The sequence below is a fragment of the Apteryx mantelli genome, chromosome 3 (assembly GCF_036417845.1).
Source record: "Apteryx mantelli isolate bAptMan1 chromosome 3, bAptMan1.hap1, whole genome shotgun sequence".
In the NCBI taxonomy this organism is placed as follows: domain Eukaryota; kingdom Metazoa; phylum Chordata; class Aves; order Apterygiformes; family Apterygidae; genus Apteryx; species Apteryx mantelli.
Window position 1 is genome coordinate 140,086,165 of NC_089980.1, and position 19,772 is coordinate 140,105,936.

The window sequence follows — 19,772 nt, forward strand, 5'->3', positions numbered from 1 at the left end:
AGTGGAAAGCACTGGAATTTACTGTGACATTTTATCATGAGAAGTAATGTACGTATTTCAAATTACTAGAAATAAATAGACATAATAATGAACTCATATTTATGTCAGTGTCTAAAAGCATTAAATGCTATTCCATTTATGTGTTAGAGATGCCAGTCAGCAGAAGAATGTTCTTTAATGTTTTTATTAGAGACTCTATATACAAATAAATTGGCTATTATATAAAAAACAGTGATGACTTCATAGTAAAATTGTTCAGAAACAAACATTGTGTATATTTTCACTGGCTGTTATTACAGAGCTCAGGAATTTCTATTCCTGAGTACTTGTCATTTTAAAAAAAATGTCAGTGAAATATTTGTATATATTTTCAGATTTGTGATTAGTTTTTAACTTTCTAGCATTACTGTTGCTTTTGATTCTGATCATTTTAACAGAAGCATGCACCCTAAACTACTTTTAAATTACTACAAACACTGTAAAATTAAAATAGTCTAAAATTACAGTTTTCCAGAGGACAGAGCAAAATGATGAAACCTTTGGGTCCCCCCACCCAAAAACCAGGTTGAATGACAGGAGGTCGTTATCACACCTTTGGTAACGAGTAAGGTAATAAAACATTACAACATCCAAACATAGTTAAAATGCTTCCTTTTGGCAAATATTCAGCCTGCTGTTTTTGGATTATACATTTTTTACGTAAATCTTTGGATTATATTTTTTCTGCCTCCCTTTGCATCAAGATAGCTTTGGCTGGATTACTGTTTAGTGGCAGTAGGAAAATTAGTCATAGCTGAAAAATAGATGCAGAAGCTCCATAAAGGCTTTTAGAAAACTTAGCTCAAAATATTATGAGGAAGCAGAGCTACATTACTCAGTTCTAATCCAAAATTAAAAGAACATTTTTGAATAGGATGAGAACAGGCCACTGGCCATTTTGTTTAAAATAACAAAGAGGACAAAACAGTAATTAATCTGTAACATATGCATAAAAATTTTTTGAAAGTCGCTCACATGATTGCATGGGAATAGGAGGGTGATATCCAATTTAATACTACTGTTGTTGTGTTCTTTCTTTATAGGGGAAAAAATGTTGGCTCAGCATATCCATAGATGTATTTGCCCTTGGGGCTCTCACTGGAGGAGTATTAGCAACTATTTTTAAATAATTCCTGATTTTTCCTTTAAATACACTGTCAGAAAGTAGTGCGTTGCAATGAAGAATTGCTGACAGTCGTATCATACTTGGAATTTTAGAACAATCTGTGCAATATAAAAATGCTCTGTGCCTTCCTGAAACTGTAGTCATATAAATTATTTTAATAACAATATAATGATTCTTCAGAAATAGTTAAGCAATACTATAGATAGTTTAGGAACTGGTAAAGGGGCTGCAGAGAGTTTTATATCTAGTTCTTTGCCGTTTCAGTGATGACCAGAAGTACATTTCCATTCTGAAGTTTGTTCGGACTGCACGGTGAATTGATTAACCTCTCCCGTAAATGCAGCTTATTCCCCTTTTGTTTGTTTGCTGCCTGCTCAGCAAAGACGCTAAACAGGCATCAGAAACTTGGATCCCTTTTCTTTCCTAAAGGTGATGCACACTTTGATAAACAGACATTCATTTTATTTAACAACAGAAATGCTGGGGAACAATTTCCCACTTTGTGCTGGAGGTTTTTGGTAATTTATCAGGGGATCTCGCTGGCGACATCAAAGCTGAAGACTGAGGTTGTGTCGCTGCTGTCCCAGGTCCCAGATGAGATAAAATAAGTACTTGACTAGAATAAAGATGACGTAAGAAGTGATCTGAGTTTTCGGTTGCCCTGCGGCCATGTCTACCCTTGTTTGGGGAGCCAGTGCAGTTTTACCTGGAAATGCCACAGTATAAAGTGATGGTACCTTGTTTAGGACACGGTTGCGTGAAGTGGTTAAGCTGTGGCAAGTCAAGCCAAGCGATTTTTGAAAAGCTGCATCACGTAATTCCTAAGAGCAACTTAGCTCCCTTTCGACAGTAGCAAATTGCCTCTGGATGAATTGGAGCTAAATTTGTCACGCTTTTAAATGTCTGTTTTCCAGGGCAGAGTCCATTTCTGATATTTCCTATGCTCACCTGCATGACCACAGCACGGCACTGCGTACTCCGAGCCTGCGCCCTCAGCTTCGGACGCACGGCTTCCAGGGCAGTCAGTTCGCTTCGGTAACCCAAATTAGTGCTCGCAGTCCTTTCCCCGCCAGCCTGGGGCAGCCCCTGGGTTTGCCCGGCAGCGGCTCGCTCGGGTTGTGCTGCGGCTCGGGCTGCGCTCGCGGCGGGGAGCCGCGGTGCCGGTGCCGTGGGCAGCGGGGCTGGAGCGAACGCATGGACCACCCAGGCTCCGAGTAGCATCCAAATACCCTTGCTTTATTTGAAGCTGATCACATCCAACCTGAAAGAGTTAACAAATAGATAAACCTGGATCTCAGCAAAGCTGCTTCTGTAACATTTGCTCATTGCAGCAGCATGTTTTAAACCCCAGGGTTTCCTGATTTAAAGCAGGGTAACACTTTCAAGTTTTCTTTAAGGGGAGCAGGGGTAGTTTCTTGTTTCTTAATCCAAACTCCACCCAAGAGTACTCTCAGTATAAGGCATGTTTTTCCAGCTTTCAGTTGTTCCTGTGTTTCTTCCCTGAACCCTCCCTGATTTCCAGCAACCCTCTTGAATTGTAGTTCCTGAAATTGGATTCAGTTCCATTAGTATTCTTGCAGTGCCAAATGCAATAGAAAACCTTCAGTTCCCAGAAACTGCTCTCCTACTTTTGCACATTATTGTATTTGGCTGTTTTGATCCAGCATCACACCAGGGATGCTTGTTGAGCTGACTGTCATGAACCTCCATGTCCTTTACAGAGTTGTTTTCCCAACCCTTTAATTCCATGAAAAAGGTATTTCTGCGATGTTCTTACTTGGGGGTTTTTTGTGTACTTTTTTTTCATTATGAGCTTTTGCATTTTTAAATAGTTTTTCCTTCTCCTTTTTGGCCTGCCTTCAATGCATCCTGTTGAATAGATGTATTGATTTTTATATTCTACTTATTCAAGCATGTAGTCAGAGGAAAACGGCAGCCTGAGATCATTATTTAGATCTAAATAATAAATAATGGGTCTTATTTATGGTCTTAGTTATATATAATACACTGTCAAAGATGTCTTTCTGTTATTTTCTCCTATTTAGTGATCCACCCTACAGTAATTAGAGGATAAGAGTTCATACAACATGCCTCTTAAACGGTAGAACAAATTTATTCAGCGGAGAGGACACTGGGCAGAAAATTGGCCCATCTAGTGCTCGGTGTTAGGAAGTGTATGGTGTGACCTACTAATGTCTAGGCTGATGAGTTCCAAGGCAAGGAGGTAGCTGGCACAATTTATTTCCAAAAGTGTTTCAAGTAGTTGTTGAACTCTTTAGACACATGGAGTGGAACAGTGAGGACAGTGTTTAGGAAGTAATCTGAAACTGGTTTCACCTAATCTTATTTGAAAGTAGTTCTGTGGACTACTGCTGAAGCCAGTTGAGGTTTCAGTATCCCACAGCTTACCACAACATCCCTATCTGCTAGTGCCAGCCCTCCTCTTTTAATTTAATGTATGTCCATATTGTACAGTTAGCCATGCTATGTACGTTGTTTGCCCTAGACTCTTTGCCCTTTGCACACAAAGCTCTGAAATACATGTCAATGTACGTAGCTTCTGAATTTGTGTCAAAGATTGTATTTCGCTTTTAGGCATTCTTTAACATGAACCTTGTATGTTCTGGTCTTTTCGTCCGCTTACTCACCACTTGCCTCCTGAGCACGCGTAGGTTTATAATGACTTGATATTAGTGATGAACCCCATGCAGACTGCTCTGTTTCTGCAGATCCTCCCAGATCAGACCAAAGATACGGGGTCCTATGCGGCACATTGCTGGGGGGCAGAGGAGCACAGCAGGCTTTTGGTTACCTCTGATATAAAAAGGAAAGGGAGCATGATTCTGGATGAAGCGTCTGAAATTCGAAAGCCATTCTGTAATTGGGTAATGCTGGGGGCAGGGTGATCAAGCAGGCTGTTGAGCAGTGCCAGAAATCTCCGGTTAACTCGAGATTGTCTACCCTGGGGTGAGGATGCTGCTGCAAGTCTGTGGGTTCCCTGCCGGCTGCCGCTAATGCCAGGGCTTGGCCTGGGTCACTGTTGCTGATCGAGCGATGTCCCCTGGCAAATATCTGATTAAAGGCTGTGTGGCTTTTAGATCAGAGAAGAACTGAAGAAGCGAAGTCAAAGGAATAAGCTCTCGACTGAGTCATAGTGCCGTGTACGCTGTTAGTCTGAATGTGCCTGGGACTGTTCTTTGACACTGAAGCCAGCTGGCCCAGAACGGTCAAATACACACTGTTAATCTTCCTTATCTTCTGAAAGAGCAGGGCCTCGTCTGAAATGCTCCCTGGGAATAGTTCCTGGCTCATACTAACTCCCAGAGTATTCCCAGGAATTATTTGGGAGAGAGCTGTTTGGCTCAGGCCAAAGCTGTCTGCTAGCGATTTAAGCGAGTAGACGATTGCATTCCAGGATATTGGAAGGCTCCCCAGCACTGTTTAATTTACTGATATAGATGAGGCCAAGGTGGCTCTGGATCAGGCCATTGAAACACACTGTGAAGATTTGCCAGAAACGGTTTGAAAAGGTGATGTGCTGTAGTGGGCTCTAGATTTTTAACCTGGTAAATAGTATCTGCCGTTTTTATTACAGTTTTTTGAGTTTGCAAAGTAAGGGGGAAAGATTTCAACTGTATGATCGATATCATCCTTATGGCATGCTTTGCGTATAGTAAAATGACTTTATTCTCATTCAGTGAGGGAGGAGACTAACCATTTCCTTGCCACATCTCACCCTCTACCCCCTTCCACCCTTCTCTTTAGCCATTTAGATCCCACTGTCACTTTGCTCGCGTGAGTATACTGGTATAGGTGCTAGCACTAGACCTAGATGGCCTGGATTTGATAGATAGACTTTCTTTTCATGGTGACATTAGTGCCTTTCTGTTGTTTTGCAGTGTCTGACATCATGTCGGGTGGGGGAGAGATCCAGTTCTCCCATTAGCAACCCAATATCCTTGTACTGCATTCTGTCTTGAGCATATACCAGGCCTGGTCTCACTTGTGACAGATACGAAATTTTTGAACAGGAGAAATTCCATATAGATGCTGAGATTCCCAGGCAAGGTGCATTTCAAGCAATTGCCTCTGTAACTTGCTTCCTTTCCCCCTGCTTGGTAGGGTCCTCAGCTTACTAGCAAAAATAACAAACAATCTCCTTTATACACTATCCTGGAAGAATATGTTCTCCTTTGGCTTTTGGATTATTATAGAATAAAATTGTCCTAAAAGGAAGTTTAAAAAATCAAAACAGTAGTAATAGATCCTTTGTGTCATCATCTTAAAGATAAACAAGACCCCCTTACCTAGCCAGAAGCACAGGCAATCCACTAATAACCACATTCTTTGGTGTGAATAAGGTCCATGTTCTTCCAACAAAATAAATGGTATATCTTCCTAGCATCAAGCATAATATACCTTTCTGATTCATTCTGTGCTGGTGTTCATGAACTTATCAGTGTATGCTTAATGATGGAACAACACATGTTCCACATGCTCCTCTGGCAAGAAAACCAGCAAGTTTGTGAGTACCAAAAATGGCTTTATACATTATCTGTTGTGTTAAATGAATTAGCTAGCACTTGTGAAAAGGTTATAGTCTGAAATAAGTTGGTACTATCCCAGCATCAACAACCGACATGCGATACCACACTGATGTGCCACAAACCTAAAACGGGAGACATCTCCAGTTGATAATATCAACCCACTTTCAGAGTGGTATCACCTCCTCCTTATTTGCATCCAGATAAAGAAGTGTCAAGTTAAGCTATGTGTGCATCTATGTAAAAGTCTCTTTCTTCTTGTGGAGGTACCAAAACCCCCATTGCCTGTCCCAGGTTGGGGTAACAACGTAATCCTTCCAGGTTAGGCTGTCCTCCTTAGTGGTCCTGTACTGGAACTGCTGGTCCTCGCACAAATCCTAAAGCAACTGCAGATATAACAAGTGTCTCCATCCTGCAAACTACCGTTCAGGAGCCATCCCTACCTACCAGTAGTCAAAAATTGCTGGTGAAATGCTATTCATCATATCACTGAGTCTTTTCTGGGTTCCGCTGCAACAATAGTTCAGTCGTAAGTCAGAATAGGTAGTGCTGGATCATCCATGGTTTGGCACTGTGTGAGAGATGGAAATAATGAGCATTCAGCCTGAAGTTCCTCAGCCAAGTGCATTAACAAGCTAAGAATAGTGCTGCAGAGGATCCCATGAAAAAGAAGTGTGTTTTGCCAGAATGTATTGTAGAACAATCCCTAGAATGGCTTGAACTGGTGACACTGTAAGAACTTCAGTGTTATGTTCCCGTCAGTGTTAGCACTAAGCTTGCAAAATAAGGGAGGGAGTCAGGTGCACAAGAATGAGCTCCATCCATCTCTGCAGTCTGAAAGCTCAGGGGATAATTTGGGGGAAACAAAAAAAATTCTGCGCACAACTCTGGACATAGCTTAACCGCAGTGTGCTCACACACTTAGTATTTAAGCTTGTTGTGAGGGAAGGAGGTTGTGATGGTAGTAGAAAATAGTCCAGGATTATTGAAATTTGGCCTGAACTCTTGTTAGAATGATAAACTGGCTTAGTGTCCTCAATGATGTGGTCTCAAATCTGGATGCAGTTGTTATATCATGAGAGTTTTGGAGCTAGCGTGTGCTTCTGTGCCAAAACCAACAGTATTCCTTGGACGAACATCAGTACAAGTGGTTTGACTGCAGTGGTGTGTAAATGCCAAACACGCGTGCGTTAAAGTTAAGGCAAAATGTGGTGACTTGACTCATGGTTTTTGCAATGTATGTTGTGTATTTATATGTGTATGTATTGAGCAAAATGTGTTTTTGCAACTGTAGCTTTAAATAATCAAAATCTTGTAGATGGAATTACATAATTGTGGTTACCAGCAAGTAGACTTATTTTCTAAAGAGGTTCAGGGGGAGGTAATCTCCTTTATTAGATCAGCTGCCATAACTGGAAAGATGTTTTGGGGCGCAGCCTTGCCTCTGTCACTTTAAACCACCACGGTGACAACATTTATTTTTATGGAATACCTGAATAGCACTGCTAACACATGCGGATAGGCCTTACTGTAGGTAACTTAATTCACGATTATTCTTTGGAGAAATCCTTTTCAGTCTCTCCTGAGAAACAAAGCTAAGACAGAGTAGGTGCATTATTGCACTGTTAACAAAATGTATTGACATAGTTCTTCCAGGAATAGGATATGAGAAGAGCAGGTCACGCCTCTGTTCCTTTGAATGCTTCCTGACGCATTATAATAGACAGAGATTAGTTTTCACATGGTTGCTCCTAGGAATCTCCCAGAGGACTTCTGAGAGTTGTTAAGCAAAGAAATGTCGTTTCTTTGCTTCTGTGAAAATGCTATGCAAGAGAAAATAAGAATTACATTAAATCAGGTTGTACTTTATAGTCAGCGTCTTTCTCACCTGAAGGGAAGTATTAAGCAGAAAACCATTAATACTGTGTGTTGTTAGGAACAAACAGTTCTAAGTGAGTTACAATGACTTGTCCTTTCCTAAACTGCTCTACAGGAAATTATAAAGCTCCCAGAAAAGAGAATCTATCTCATTTTTACGTTTCTTCCAGTTGACACCTTATCTGAGAAATGTCCAAGGACTATCATGCCAGTTGGGATGTTTTTACTTTTGCAGTCATATGCAACTATGTTTCATCAGCCTTTATTTATTTCTGGTTTGTTTGATTAATAAACTGAACTTGGATTCAGTATGGATTTGGGTGCTATTCCTAAGTCTTTTACAATTCTTCTGTGTAACTTTAGGCAAACTTCTCTTAAGATACTGAGATCTTCAGTTTCTGGTCCCTGCGATGCCAGCCCACCTTGCACCTAGAACTTTATGTTACCTTTTACCCCCATAAATATCCATAAAACTGACTGTTTTCCTTTAAATCTTGCCTTAAAATTCTGAATTCTGTCAGCATGTCTGTAAAACAGAACAACGATAGGCAGAGATTCTGCTCAGCTGCTGTCTGTAGTGTATCGTGACGTAATGCCAGTATGATCTTTGAGTTTCCTGTCCCTAACATTGGGTTGTGCCTCCCCCCTGTTTTGGGCTGGTCTTTACTGGAATTCTTCGAGGCTTGGAGCAGCTTTGTCCTTTGCAGAGGCGCAGAGCCTGGGCTGCGGCCGGGCTCCTAAGCACTATCGGAGCGAAGAATAACAATCCACTATGAAGTTTTATTAGTTTGGAACGTCTCAGGTTCTCAAACTCGGCTATAAAGTTAGCAAATAAATGCAAGATTTTGTATCTGTTCAGTTGGTACCTGTGTAAATCCTATAGCTAAAGTTTGCAGTTACCCCTATTAATTCAATCTCAAATTACAGTAAAGAATAGACTAACTCCAGGCATTATTGGAAGATAATTAAGCAAATATTGGCACTTACCACAGGGCTGGCAGTGCACCTGCAAAATACTGTCTTGTATATCGCACATAACAAAAGACACTGAGGGCCTTACGCACAAAACATTGAATAAAGATTGGAAATGTCATCGGGTGAACTTCTGACACGGTACAATGCTCGCATACGTAAGAATATATGGTCCCTGGTTATAGTCCAAATGAATTAAACTCAAGGATACCGTGATAATAGGAGTACCCGAAGTCGTGAGCTCTCTTCTACTTCTCCCTTGCCAGAGGAGCGCTCCCCTCGCTAGATACGTCTGCCCAGAACGATTGTCAAGGTCAGTCCTCGTCCCGTCCTTGAGCCTGCAGCCCTGTTACTTCCCCAGATGCTCCTCGTTCCCATCCCGTGCGGAACAACTGCGTTTCAGACATCATGGGATGACTGAACGGGCTCGCGCTTACTGCGGTGCCAATGGGCAGCGTGCAAAGTAACGTAACCACTTTTAGCTTTACAGAGGACGTTGCAATGTTCTTCAAGCTCCTGATATTTTATGTGATGTAAACCTTGGAGCTCACACGTGGAATGGGAATACAGATGTCTGGATTTATACTCCCCGACGCAGGCTGACCTGTGACCTCCCCAGCTGCTTAGCTGTTGTCGCTTTTTGTAAGCATCGTGACAAAGGATAATTTAAGGAGAGATTTAATGGCAGAAATAGCATAGCTTTGGGATGGTTTAGGAGCGCCTGCGTGTTAGAAGGAGAACCATTAGGTGAAATGAAGGCTGGCATTTTTGGTGGAATCAGTATGATATCTCGACTTCTCTTGTAACCACGTTTGCCCCAAGTGGCAGGCGCCTCAGAGGTTTCCCTACAGATGCTGCTTTTACTTAGATGCTTTTTTTCCCAAGAGTACCCCAGACTGATTAAATCCACTTTAAATGCTCTGCAAGTTAAAATTGAAAAATTTAACCTAACAAAAGAAGTTTTGTAACAAAGTTATAAGCTGTTCTTAGCCTACTTCAAAGTCTGTTGGTTGTTCTGATATCTCCGTTTGATTGTGTGCGGGAGGGGAGGGGAGCGGAGTTACGTTATTCCTTACGTTGGGCAGCTTGCACGGGGGCTGCCTGGATTTACATCTTCCCTCTTCCTTTGCTCAGGGTGGAATCTCCTCCCCCTCCTTCACCTGTAATACTCTGCATAACTTTTTATTTCTGTTAACTCATCAGAAAGCAGCATTAATAGTACATGACTCTTGCAAAATGCATTTTTGATAACTACAAGCTTCCTTTCACTTCTCTTAGGATTGAGTATCTGCTTCTCTCTGGTAATGCAGTCAGGTTTCGGTTACAGACTTTCCAGGACATCATTATGTTTGCAACGCTCTCCCCAGTGTGCTCTTCCATGCCAGGGAGCATCCAGCTGATGCTAGTCACCGGAGGGCTTCTCTTCTAACACAGAAGGCATTTTATGTAAAATACCTCCTGCAACATAGGTTACCAACTTCCAAGAGCTCACTGGAGCTTATGAGGGTGTCAGTTTTGGAGATTGTTGTGCCCATTCAAAAAGAACTGACAGCGTTTACCACCCACCTTGAAACCACCCTTAATGACAGACAAATGCTAAGGCAAAAGCAAAGGAAAAAATGATTTGCAAAATCCAAAACAGTTTCATAGGTTAAGAGAACAAACAAAACTGCAGTTGCATTTCAGATTGCCTCCAAGACACGTTTCTCTCTGTATCATCCAACTCTCATGCTGTGAGAACACTTAGCCAGTTTGTCTGCAACTTCTCATCCTATAATTTACTTTCTTGGAAGAAAATTTTGGTTTGGGGATATATACTTCTGTTTTTTAACCTCAGGCTTCCTTGAAATTCTCTCATGTTTCAGTCTTGCCCTCCCCCATTGCTTGGGCCATAAGTTAAGACATGAATTTTAATTTTTCCCCAAAGGATTATCCACTCATCTGGCCTTCTTATAAACAATTTTTTCAATACATTTTCAAAATATTTTCACCTATTAAAAAGCAGCCATTTTATATACTTCTTATTGGATTCACTGCTCAGTTTGAGATCTCCATAAAAGCCACACATAACACATCAACAAGATGAGGCACTTCCCATTAGCATGCACATTCTGAATTTCCCTAACAGCTATGATTTGAGGATTTCTCATGTCTCAGATGCCTGGATAGTCAGAATTTCTGCTGAGGTTATCAAAGCAGGACATATGTCTCCTCTGAAGTTGATTCAGGAATATTGTCTTCCTTCTTTTAGCTTGATAGGCTGTAGCAGATGCCAACTACCATGAGCATCTCAGAAGGGGAATTCAGTTATGTTCCTTTTAAACTAGAAGTTTTGATAAAATAGAGCTGACCTGCACTGAAAGTCCTACTATCATAACAGAAGCTCTTTTAGTTCTCCACTGGTATTGTTTGAATGGTTACATCATGCTCCTGATTTCAAGAATAATATGATTTTTCTGTCTTGGTTATGCAAGAAACTATAATGCCATCTTAACGGTGTTGCGATTTACTGCAGATATATTCACTAGAATGTATAAATGGCCTCAAGAAATGGTCTGGACTGGGAAAGGCTTTATTGTGTGTGGTAAAGAAGACAGAATTCTGAAAACAGAAATCTTTCAACCAGATGTTCATATTTAATTTTTTTCTTTGCCTTTATCACTGTGAGCAGGGATTTAGCTGGAAATCTGAGGACACCGGTATTTATAGAACTGGAATGAACCTGTGGAAATGTCTCATAATGATACTAAAAACATATTGCACATGGTGAATAATATCCATTTTCTTATTAAGAGTCATATAAAAGCAACATTGTAATAAAATAAAGAATTATCCTTGAATCAAATAGTAGGCTGACATAGGTGAACTTCTGTGGGATAATGGAAAATGTGTCCTCATGCAAAATTTGTTACTTAAGATACATTAACTAAAATTAATTCTGCAAAAATTCATGCTATGTTTTATGCATCTTGTGGACTATGAGGGAGTATGTGTGTGCTGTCACTCTTTGATCTGTCACTCTTCACGACCGCATTGCTGCAGTGGATGGACACAGGCTCTTTAGGAAGGCTGGACTGGGACAGCGAGGAGGGGGAGCTACCTGTTATGTGTGAGAGCAATGGGAGTGCAGGGAGCTCTGCTGGGGACGGGCAAGGGGCCAGCTGAGAGCTTATGGGCCAGGGTTGGCAGGCAGAGCAGCGTGGTGACGTTGTAGTGGGTGTCTGCTATAGACTGCCTGATGAGGAGGTAGATGAGGCCTTCTTCAGAAAACTGGAAGCAGCCGCATGTTTGCAGGCCCTGGTCCTCATGGGGGACATCGACTGCCCTGATATCCGCTGGAGGGGCAATAAAGCAGCGCACAAGCAATCAAGGAGGTTTCTGGAGTGCATTGATGACAACTTCCTAACTCAGGTGACTGAGGAGCTGACAAGGAGAGGTGGTCTGCTGGACATCGTCCTTACACACAAGGAAGGACTGGTCAGAGATGTGGAAATCAGGGGCAGCCTTGGCTGCAGAGACCACAAGATGGTAGGGTTCAGGATGCAGACAGTGAGGTCAGTGGAGAAGTGGCTGAACTGCCGGGCTCAGAGGGTTCTGATCAGCAGCGCAAAGTCCAGATGGAGGCCAGTTGCTAGCAGTGTCTCCCAGGGGTCGATGCTGGGGCCAGGACTGTTAACATCTTCATTAATGACCTGGATGATGGGACCAAGAGCACCCTCAGCAAGTTTGCTGATGATCCCAGACTGGGAAGGGTGGCTGATACACTAGAAGGCTGTGCTGCCATTCAGAGGGACCTCGACAGGCTGCAGACTTGGGCAGAGAGGAACCTCATGAAGTTCAGCAAAGGCAAGTGCAGAGTCCTGCACCTAGGCAGGAATAACCCCATGCACCGGTACGGACTGGGGGCGACCGGCTGGAAAGCAACTTTGCCAAGAAGGTTCTGGGGGTGCTGGTGGACAACAAGTTGACCGTGAGCCACCACTAATGTACCCTCGTGGCAAAGAAGGCCAAGGAAGGGCATTGCCAGCAGGTGGAGGGAGGTGATTCTCCCCCTCTCCTCAGCCCTGCTGAGGCCACATCTGGAGTACTGCGTCCAGTTCTGGGCTCCCCAGTACAAGAGGGATGTGGCACTACTGGAGCAAGTCCAGCGAAGGGCCACAAAGATGATTAGGGGACTGGAGCATCTCTCTTATGAGGAAAGGCTGAGAGAGCTGGGCCTGTTCAGCCTGGAGAAGAGAAGGCTGAGAGGAGATCTTATCAATGTGTACAAGTATCTGAAGGGAGGGTGTCAAGAGGATGGGGCCAGACTCTTTTCAGTGGTGCCCAGCGACAGGACGCGAGGCAACGGGCACAAACTGAAACACAGGCAGGTCCACCTGAACATGAGGAAAAACTTCTTTCCTGTGAAGGTGACTGAGCCCTGGAGCAGGTTACCCAGAGAGGTTGACCTTTTCTAGTTGACCTTGCTCTGAGCAGGGTGGTTGGATTAGATGATTTCCAGAGGTTTCTTCCAACCCAACCTCAACTCTTCTTGATGCTGTGACTCTGTTTCATATACGCACGATACGTTCATTAAAGGCTGGCAGCACTCTGGAATCTGATCTTTGGTGTCTCAGAAACAATTTGCTGTGAGCTTGCTTTGTACCTTCCACTGAAATGTAATACCATAGGATTAATTTCACTTACTCCACAGTTATTATTAATACTGAAGCGGTATTTACTGTGTCTAAAAGCACAGTGTTTAAGGAAACTGTTAAAGTGGAAAACAGCCTGCTTCATTTCTAATACGCAAAGAAATCGTGAAGCAATATTTGTTGCTGAAAAATACAGAGTTTTGGTTGAAAAACCTTGTTGTTTTAGGTATTTTTCTTGCAGCCACACATAGTGTTTTATAGTGTGCAGGAGAATGCAAAGTTGATAAGAAAATATTTGGGAAAGAAGGAAAGCTTCACACTGTAGATGCGGACAGAGTATTCTTGATAGTCAGTCAAGAAGAAGTAAACAGGAGATAAAGGGGCAGAGAGAAAGCACTGTTATTGAACTGTTTTTAATAGACTATATACTAACAAAATTAACCTTCCAAATGTTCTACGATGTATCGCCTCTGTCAGGTTAATAAGATTTCCAGTGCATTATAATTGCATTTCTGCTTTTTTGTACTGTAATAAGTTCCCTTTCCAAAATAGCACATTCAGTAAATATCATATGACTAAATCATTTCTTGGTATAACATTATATTTAGAACAACAGGAATATTGAATTGAACAGCATAATTATTTCTGGACAAGCCTGTTCTGAGTGAGGATTGAGCTCTCCAAAACATTTGCACTCAAATCCTAAATGAAAAAAAAAAAAGTCCTGCAAGTCGTATACAGAATGTTCTTTGTGGTTTTATATGTTTGATATCTAGGTAATTTTTTTTTAGTTGTGTTTGATTTTCCAGATTAATGGGTGCTGGAAGCTATTGACTGAAATAAGCTAATTAGTCTTAAGCCAGTTCCTAATATTCGTATGTCCAAAACAGAAGCAGGCTCTTTGCAGCTGACACTAGGAATGTCAACGAAGCCAAAAACTGCATAACCTCTATTAGGTCAAATGTATTCTTCACTACTGTATTGTATAAAATTGAACTTTGTGAGAGTTAGTATCTACAGTAAGCCTAACTGTAAGTGAATGACAAGATGATGGCAAATACAAAGCAGTAAAGGTTTTAGGGCCGAATTTTCCAAACAGATATGCAGAAAAGCATGTGACAGTTTTCTCCATTGCGGTCTTGTACAAGTCATATTTTGTCTAATGTGGAAAATGAGCTTTTATCTGTGCACATACAACTCTGCATTTTTGAAAATCTTGTTCTGAAGGATGGTAGCTGTATTTGGATATCACTAGAGGGAAACGTGGGCAAATATTTCTGTGATAATAGCTCCTCTTGTGTTCCTGCTCTCTCGGTGACTCGAATTCCCGGGGCGAGCTGGCCGGGCGGTGGCCAGGGCACGGGCTGCTCGGTCCCTCCTGCCCCCTTGCAGGCACGTGCTCACAGAGCACGGGTGGCCCACGTCGCTGCAGCGTTTGGAAAACTTTCAGGGTTTTAAAAACACAAATGATGGAAATGTCATTCCATGGTTTTATCTTTGAGGGTATTAAAGAACTCTAGGCTCTGTCAATTTGAATCTTCCAACTAACTTTAAATTAACTTATTAAAAAATAAAAACCAAACAGCATATGTGATCGTTGTATATATGATTACTTCTTACAATAGATAAAATAATCCCCCTAATTTGAAGGGTTTCTACATTTGTTTGAATTATTAAACAATACTAAAGGTCAATTATATAATCATAAATGTTGGTTTTATCTTCATGTAGCTCTCAATGTAGCACTTGAATTCTGAAGAGTAATTTGAATACAGTAGACCAAGCTCTTTAAAAACTGTTGTGCAAAGCATTTTCTGCTCTTGCTTTTTGACCTAATGTTGTTACAGAGAACAGTAATTTTCCCTATTAGCAGTTTTGTTTCCTTTTTGTTTTTTTTCAAATCACTAACTGGAATAAACATTTCTATTTTAGTCCTCCTCGACCTCTGACTAACATGAACGACACCATGGTGACCCACATGTCCTCTGGAGCACCTACACCAACAAAAAGGTATGTATACCTTGCAATATTTATTGCTTGTTTCTGTAAGAGTTAAAAATAACAGAGTATGGATTTTGTATCACTAGGGCTCTTCTAATATATTTCAAATTCCACTGCCACTTCAAAGTACATATGCAGCACTCAGAAGGAATTGTTTGCAGCGCTTCTTTTTGTTGTCGCCGAAGAATGATTTTCTTTTACTGGAGTATGCTTTATTACATAAGTGTGACTGAAGAAATATCTAAATAGTACTAAAGAGATTTTTGTTGTTCTTTTTTAATAGGGCATTACTTCCAAAGCTGTTGTGAGAAAGGCTGGTCTTGTTGTATCATAGGCACCTCTGCTTACAAAGCCTTTAATAGTAATTCTGTTTCTACTTTAGACATTTCAGATAATGAGTGCGCTTCATTGCCTTTATTGATGCCTGTTCTCCACATTGAGCGGAGTTTAGCTACCTAAGTTCTTTTGAGTTGCCCATGTCTATTAGATACGTTTTAAATTTGAGTTGAATTTGGACTTCCACTTACTTCCTTCTATATATGTAAATTATGGTGTAGATGTACGTACGTCAACATACCGAAAACTAGTTGGATCATGTATTTGCATTTTTCTTTCTTGTTATGATATGCTAGGGAAAATAAGAAGGTGGTTCACTGGAGACTTTACTTGTCCAAAGCTGTGTATTAATTAGAGTTCCCTGCAGGGAATGAGAAAATGAACTTAAAAAGATTTTCTTATATTTTATTGACAAGGTTTATTAAAGAAACAAGCAAAATCCCTCATTTTCAGCAGCAGTCCTTCAAACAAAACTATGCAAAGATCCAAATACTTTCCTTCTACTTTCCGAGACAAAACAAGTCAGTTATTTACTTATTTTTGAACTGGCTATGTTAAAACTGTTTCAAAATCCGTCTATAAATTATTCAAAGTAGTGTCTAAACTCTACACATTATGCAGTCCACTGTATTACTTCAAATATGCTTTTTGCTGAATTAGGAGCGAAGAGGCTGAGAGAGTGGACATTTCCCAAAGACTGTGCTTTACAGAGAATTCATGTAGGTAGTCCTTACAGCAGCATGACCCATGACGTTTTCTCATTTACTGGATTTGCTCTGGCATTGAGTCCAGCTTTTAGCCTTTATTAAGGGTCAGAGTCTGTTCACTGTAGTGCAAACACACTTGTCTTCTTCAGATGTGTAGCAGAGAAGATCCACCTTTAGGCTTGCGTATCCTCCATGCACACAAACTTGAAATATTTCCTGAGTAGCAGTGTCCACAAGGTTCTCCTGCACCTCTTCGTCCTCTTGTGTAAAAGGTCTTAGAGAGTGAAATGGTATAAGCATCTTTCAGTTCTGACTCATGGACAACAACAATTAACTTGGGTAGTGACCAACCAGCCAATTGTTTCTTACTTTCAGCTCCTTTATTTAACTAAATTTTCCCATGGATTAAAATAATCCAACCTGGACAGTTTGCATTTTAAAAACATCTAATTCCACAGTCATCAAGACTATCTCACCTGTCTGGTAGGGAGAGCTTCCTGATACCACTGCCATCTCGTCATGTTCTAACTCATCAATGTTTCACCTCTTCCCAGCATGTGATTAGTTTCTGTGCTGGTCAGTGGGCATAGCAGCTGCCTTTTTGTCTCATGGAATAATGTAGTCCCAGGAACTATTCATTCTGCTGCTTTCTTCCATTTAGAGATTTCTTTCCTTCTTAAATGTTTAGTGCATTTTGTATGAAAGTCAGGTCTGATCTGGAAGAAGAGGACAGAGTCAACCTTGAGTCAAGATTGTCCAAGGCAAGTATTTCCATGTTTCTTGCTTTGCGAAATACCAGGAGACAGAGTCACGTGAAGTGTGAGTCTAGTACTGAATATTCTGCAGGGTCATCTCAGACGGAGGAAGTGAAGCAATCCTCCACAGATAAGTTCTCCAGTTGCTACTTCAGTTCAAACACGTGTGAACAAATACTTTATTACTAAAAGAGCAAATGAGAAGATGAAACCTATATCAGCTTTATTGCCAAGTACCGATACTGATCCTAAGGTACACTTTAATTAAGGAAACGCTTTTTTTCCTTTCAGTATCCAGAAACTCATTCGGGATATGTCTTTCACATCATCATCTGCAGCTATGCTTCTGTTCTTCTGTGGACAGGGCCCAGCCTACCTATTCCCTTAATCTGAGAAGGGGAATTCAGTATGAAGAGCTAGGAAAATACCATATCAAGCACTAATCCAAGACTAGAAAAGGGCTGGCTACTACAGCCTGGCCTTTCAACTTGTTTTCTTGGTCATATAGACCTTACAGTACACTGTTGCACTAAGGAATAGCATCTAGATCAACAGCTGTGTTTCAGCTTAATTAGCTTATAAAGAATAATTTTTATGACAAGACTTCTACATTAGCACAGGGGTTTTGAAGATACAAGAATTTCATGCTTACACTGATCAAGGTTCATCTAGCCTACTGTACCCTGTCCCACATGATGACAAGTAGCAAGATGTCTAGATAAGATTATAAGCAGTAAGTCATTCATAGAGTGGTTTTGCTCTTGGTTTACTTCCCATGTTGCAGCAATCATTAGTTCACTTCCTGAGCTGCAGTATATATAGAAACCACTGATTCATAATTCCGGCATCCACAACATTCAACAGTAGTGGGTTCTACAGTTCAGTTATGAGATGTGTAAGAAAACCCTTTTTTGTTTTAAAATTCACCTGTTCACCTTCTTTGTGCTACTGAAGATCGTATATGTTTATCCCACCTGTTTCTAGCTTGAGAGTCTTGGTCTACTTAATCTTTCCCTGCACAGAAGGTAATCTGTAACTCAGATCGCACTTCTTGTCTTTCAGCATTTCTTTTTGATATGAGATGACCAGAATTGCATGCAACAGTCAAATCTGAGCCCACTTGGGTGCTCCAGTCCCATATTCTTCTGTTTGTGTAAAGAGCAAGGATGCTCATACCTCTCTTGAGCAGAGACAGTTCCAAAGGCACACAACTAAAGGAATCTTTTGTCTTCTCTGATGGCATGGATATGGATCTCTGGGCATGGATGTGGATCAATATGGATTTGGTCTGAAGAATCCTAGAAATACTGCATATAAAAATTACTGTGATCAAGGAAAACATAAATAGCTGTTCAACAGTTTTTGTAATTCACTACTACCAAGATTAATTTTTTGACTTAGAAGTACATGCCAGGATCAATATCATGGCTCTTTGGGTTAGAACCTTTTTTATTCATAAAGAAGCAAGGTCTCTATTGCTGTCTATTGTCAAAGACAAGATCAAGTTGACCAAAGATACTTCAGAAATAAAGACTTTAAGAAGTCAGACCTGTTTGGACATATGGCTTGTTCATCTGCCTCTATGCACCCTGAAATTGTGAACTACCAAGACTTATTTAAAAAATTCCTGGTGAGAGTCAGTACCATTTGCTAACTCAAGCCTCATACATCTGTAGAAGGGAACTGAGTGAAACCATCAAGAAAACTGGATGTTACACTGTAGGTGACTACAGCCGTTGTGACAGATCCCTGGCCACATCACTACCATATAACATACCAGTTTATTGCAAGCGTTGTTTTGAAAAAGGTGCAAGTAACTATAGCTGACTCCCCATGTAGAAGTGTGGAACTTCTCAGCACTCGGATAAATGTGCCTTTCCCTCTGTGACCGAACGGCTACACTGAGGTAATTTGAGATGAAGACCTCTATGGCACAGATACAGTCCCCAGCAAAGGCTAAGACAAGAAGCTGGAATAAACATCAAAGAAACTACCTCATGATTCCACGAAACGATTGTTATTTTTGTCCTTTGTCCACAGCTTGCCTTTTCTGAGAGGCAAGACGCTTGCAGGAGTGTGGAACGCCACTGGAACAGTCCAGAACCAATCTTTAGAAAGTCAGAAATAATCTCGGTTTCAAACATCAGCTTCTGTCAGGCACCATGAGAACTCACACCAGCCAATACATGGTACATGTCATCACCTGTGATCACCAGACCCGTTTTAATGCCTGCCTCTTACCAAAGTCCTGGCTCATCCCTCTTCAAGGATCCCACTTTCAGAAATCTGTTATAAAGGTTACTTCATCTAGGAGATTCTGCAAGAGTTCATGGGAAGAGGCTTCTTATCTTGATACTTGCTTGTTCCAAAGAAGGAATGGGGTATTTATCTTTTCCTGGACCTGGGGGGAATGCGCACGCTGCCTCAGGTTCAGGTAGTAATGTTTGCCTCCATCATTCCAGCTCTTCAGGCTCTCAGCTTGCAGAACGCACACTTCTACATAACCACTCAACAAGCCCATGGGGATGTACCTGAGGCTCGCAGTGGGACCCAATCACATCTATTGAAAGGTATTGTCATTCAGACTCTGCTTAGTACCTTTGTTCTTTGCAAAATCTGTAGTCGCGGTGGCTACATACACCTGTCCGAGTCTAATCAAGGTTTGTTTGGTTTTGATCACATCATAAGGGGAAATGCAGGTCTTCATCAGAACTCCTCTGTTTGTCCAGCTGAGGATCTACAAGAAATGATCAGTTAAGGCCATTTCAGATTATAGCATT

The 19,772-nt window shown here is 41.2% G+C and overlaps 1 protein-coding gene across 10 annotated transcripts in view; it reads left to right on the forward strand.

Annotated features, from left to right (window-relative positions):
* Nucleotides 1–19,772, forward strand: part of DTNB (dystrobrevin beta) — a 218,432-nt gene that overhangs the window by 93,954 nt on the left and 104,706 nt on the right. For all 10 annotated transcript variants that reach the window (XM_067294496.1, XM_067294497.1, XM_067294500.1 and 7 more), the window contains one exon: nt 15,126–15,203. In XM_067294496.1, coding sequence (XP_067150597.1) covers nt 15,126–15,203 — 78 coding nt within the window. The remainder of the gene's footprint in view (nt 1–15,125; nt 15,204–19,772) is intronic.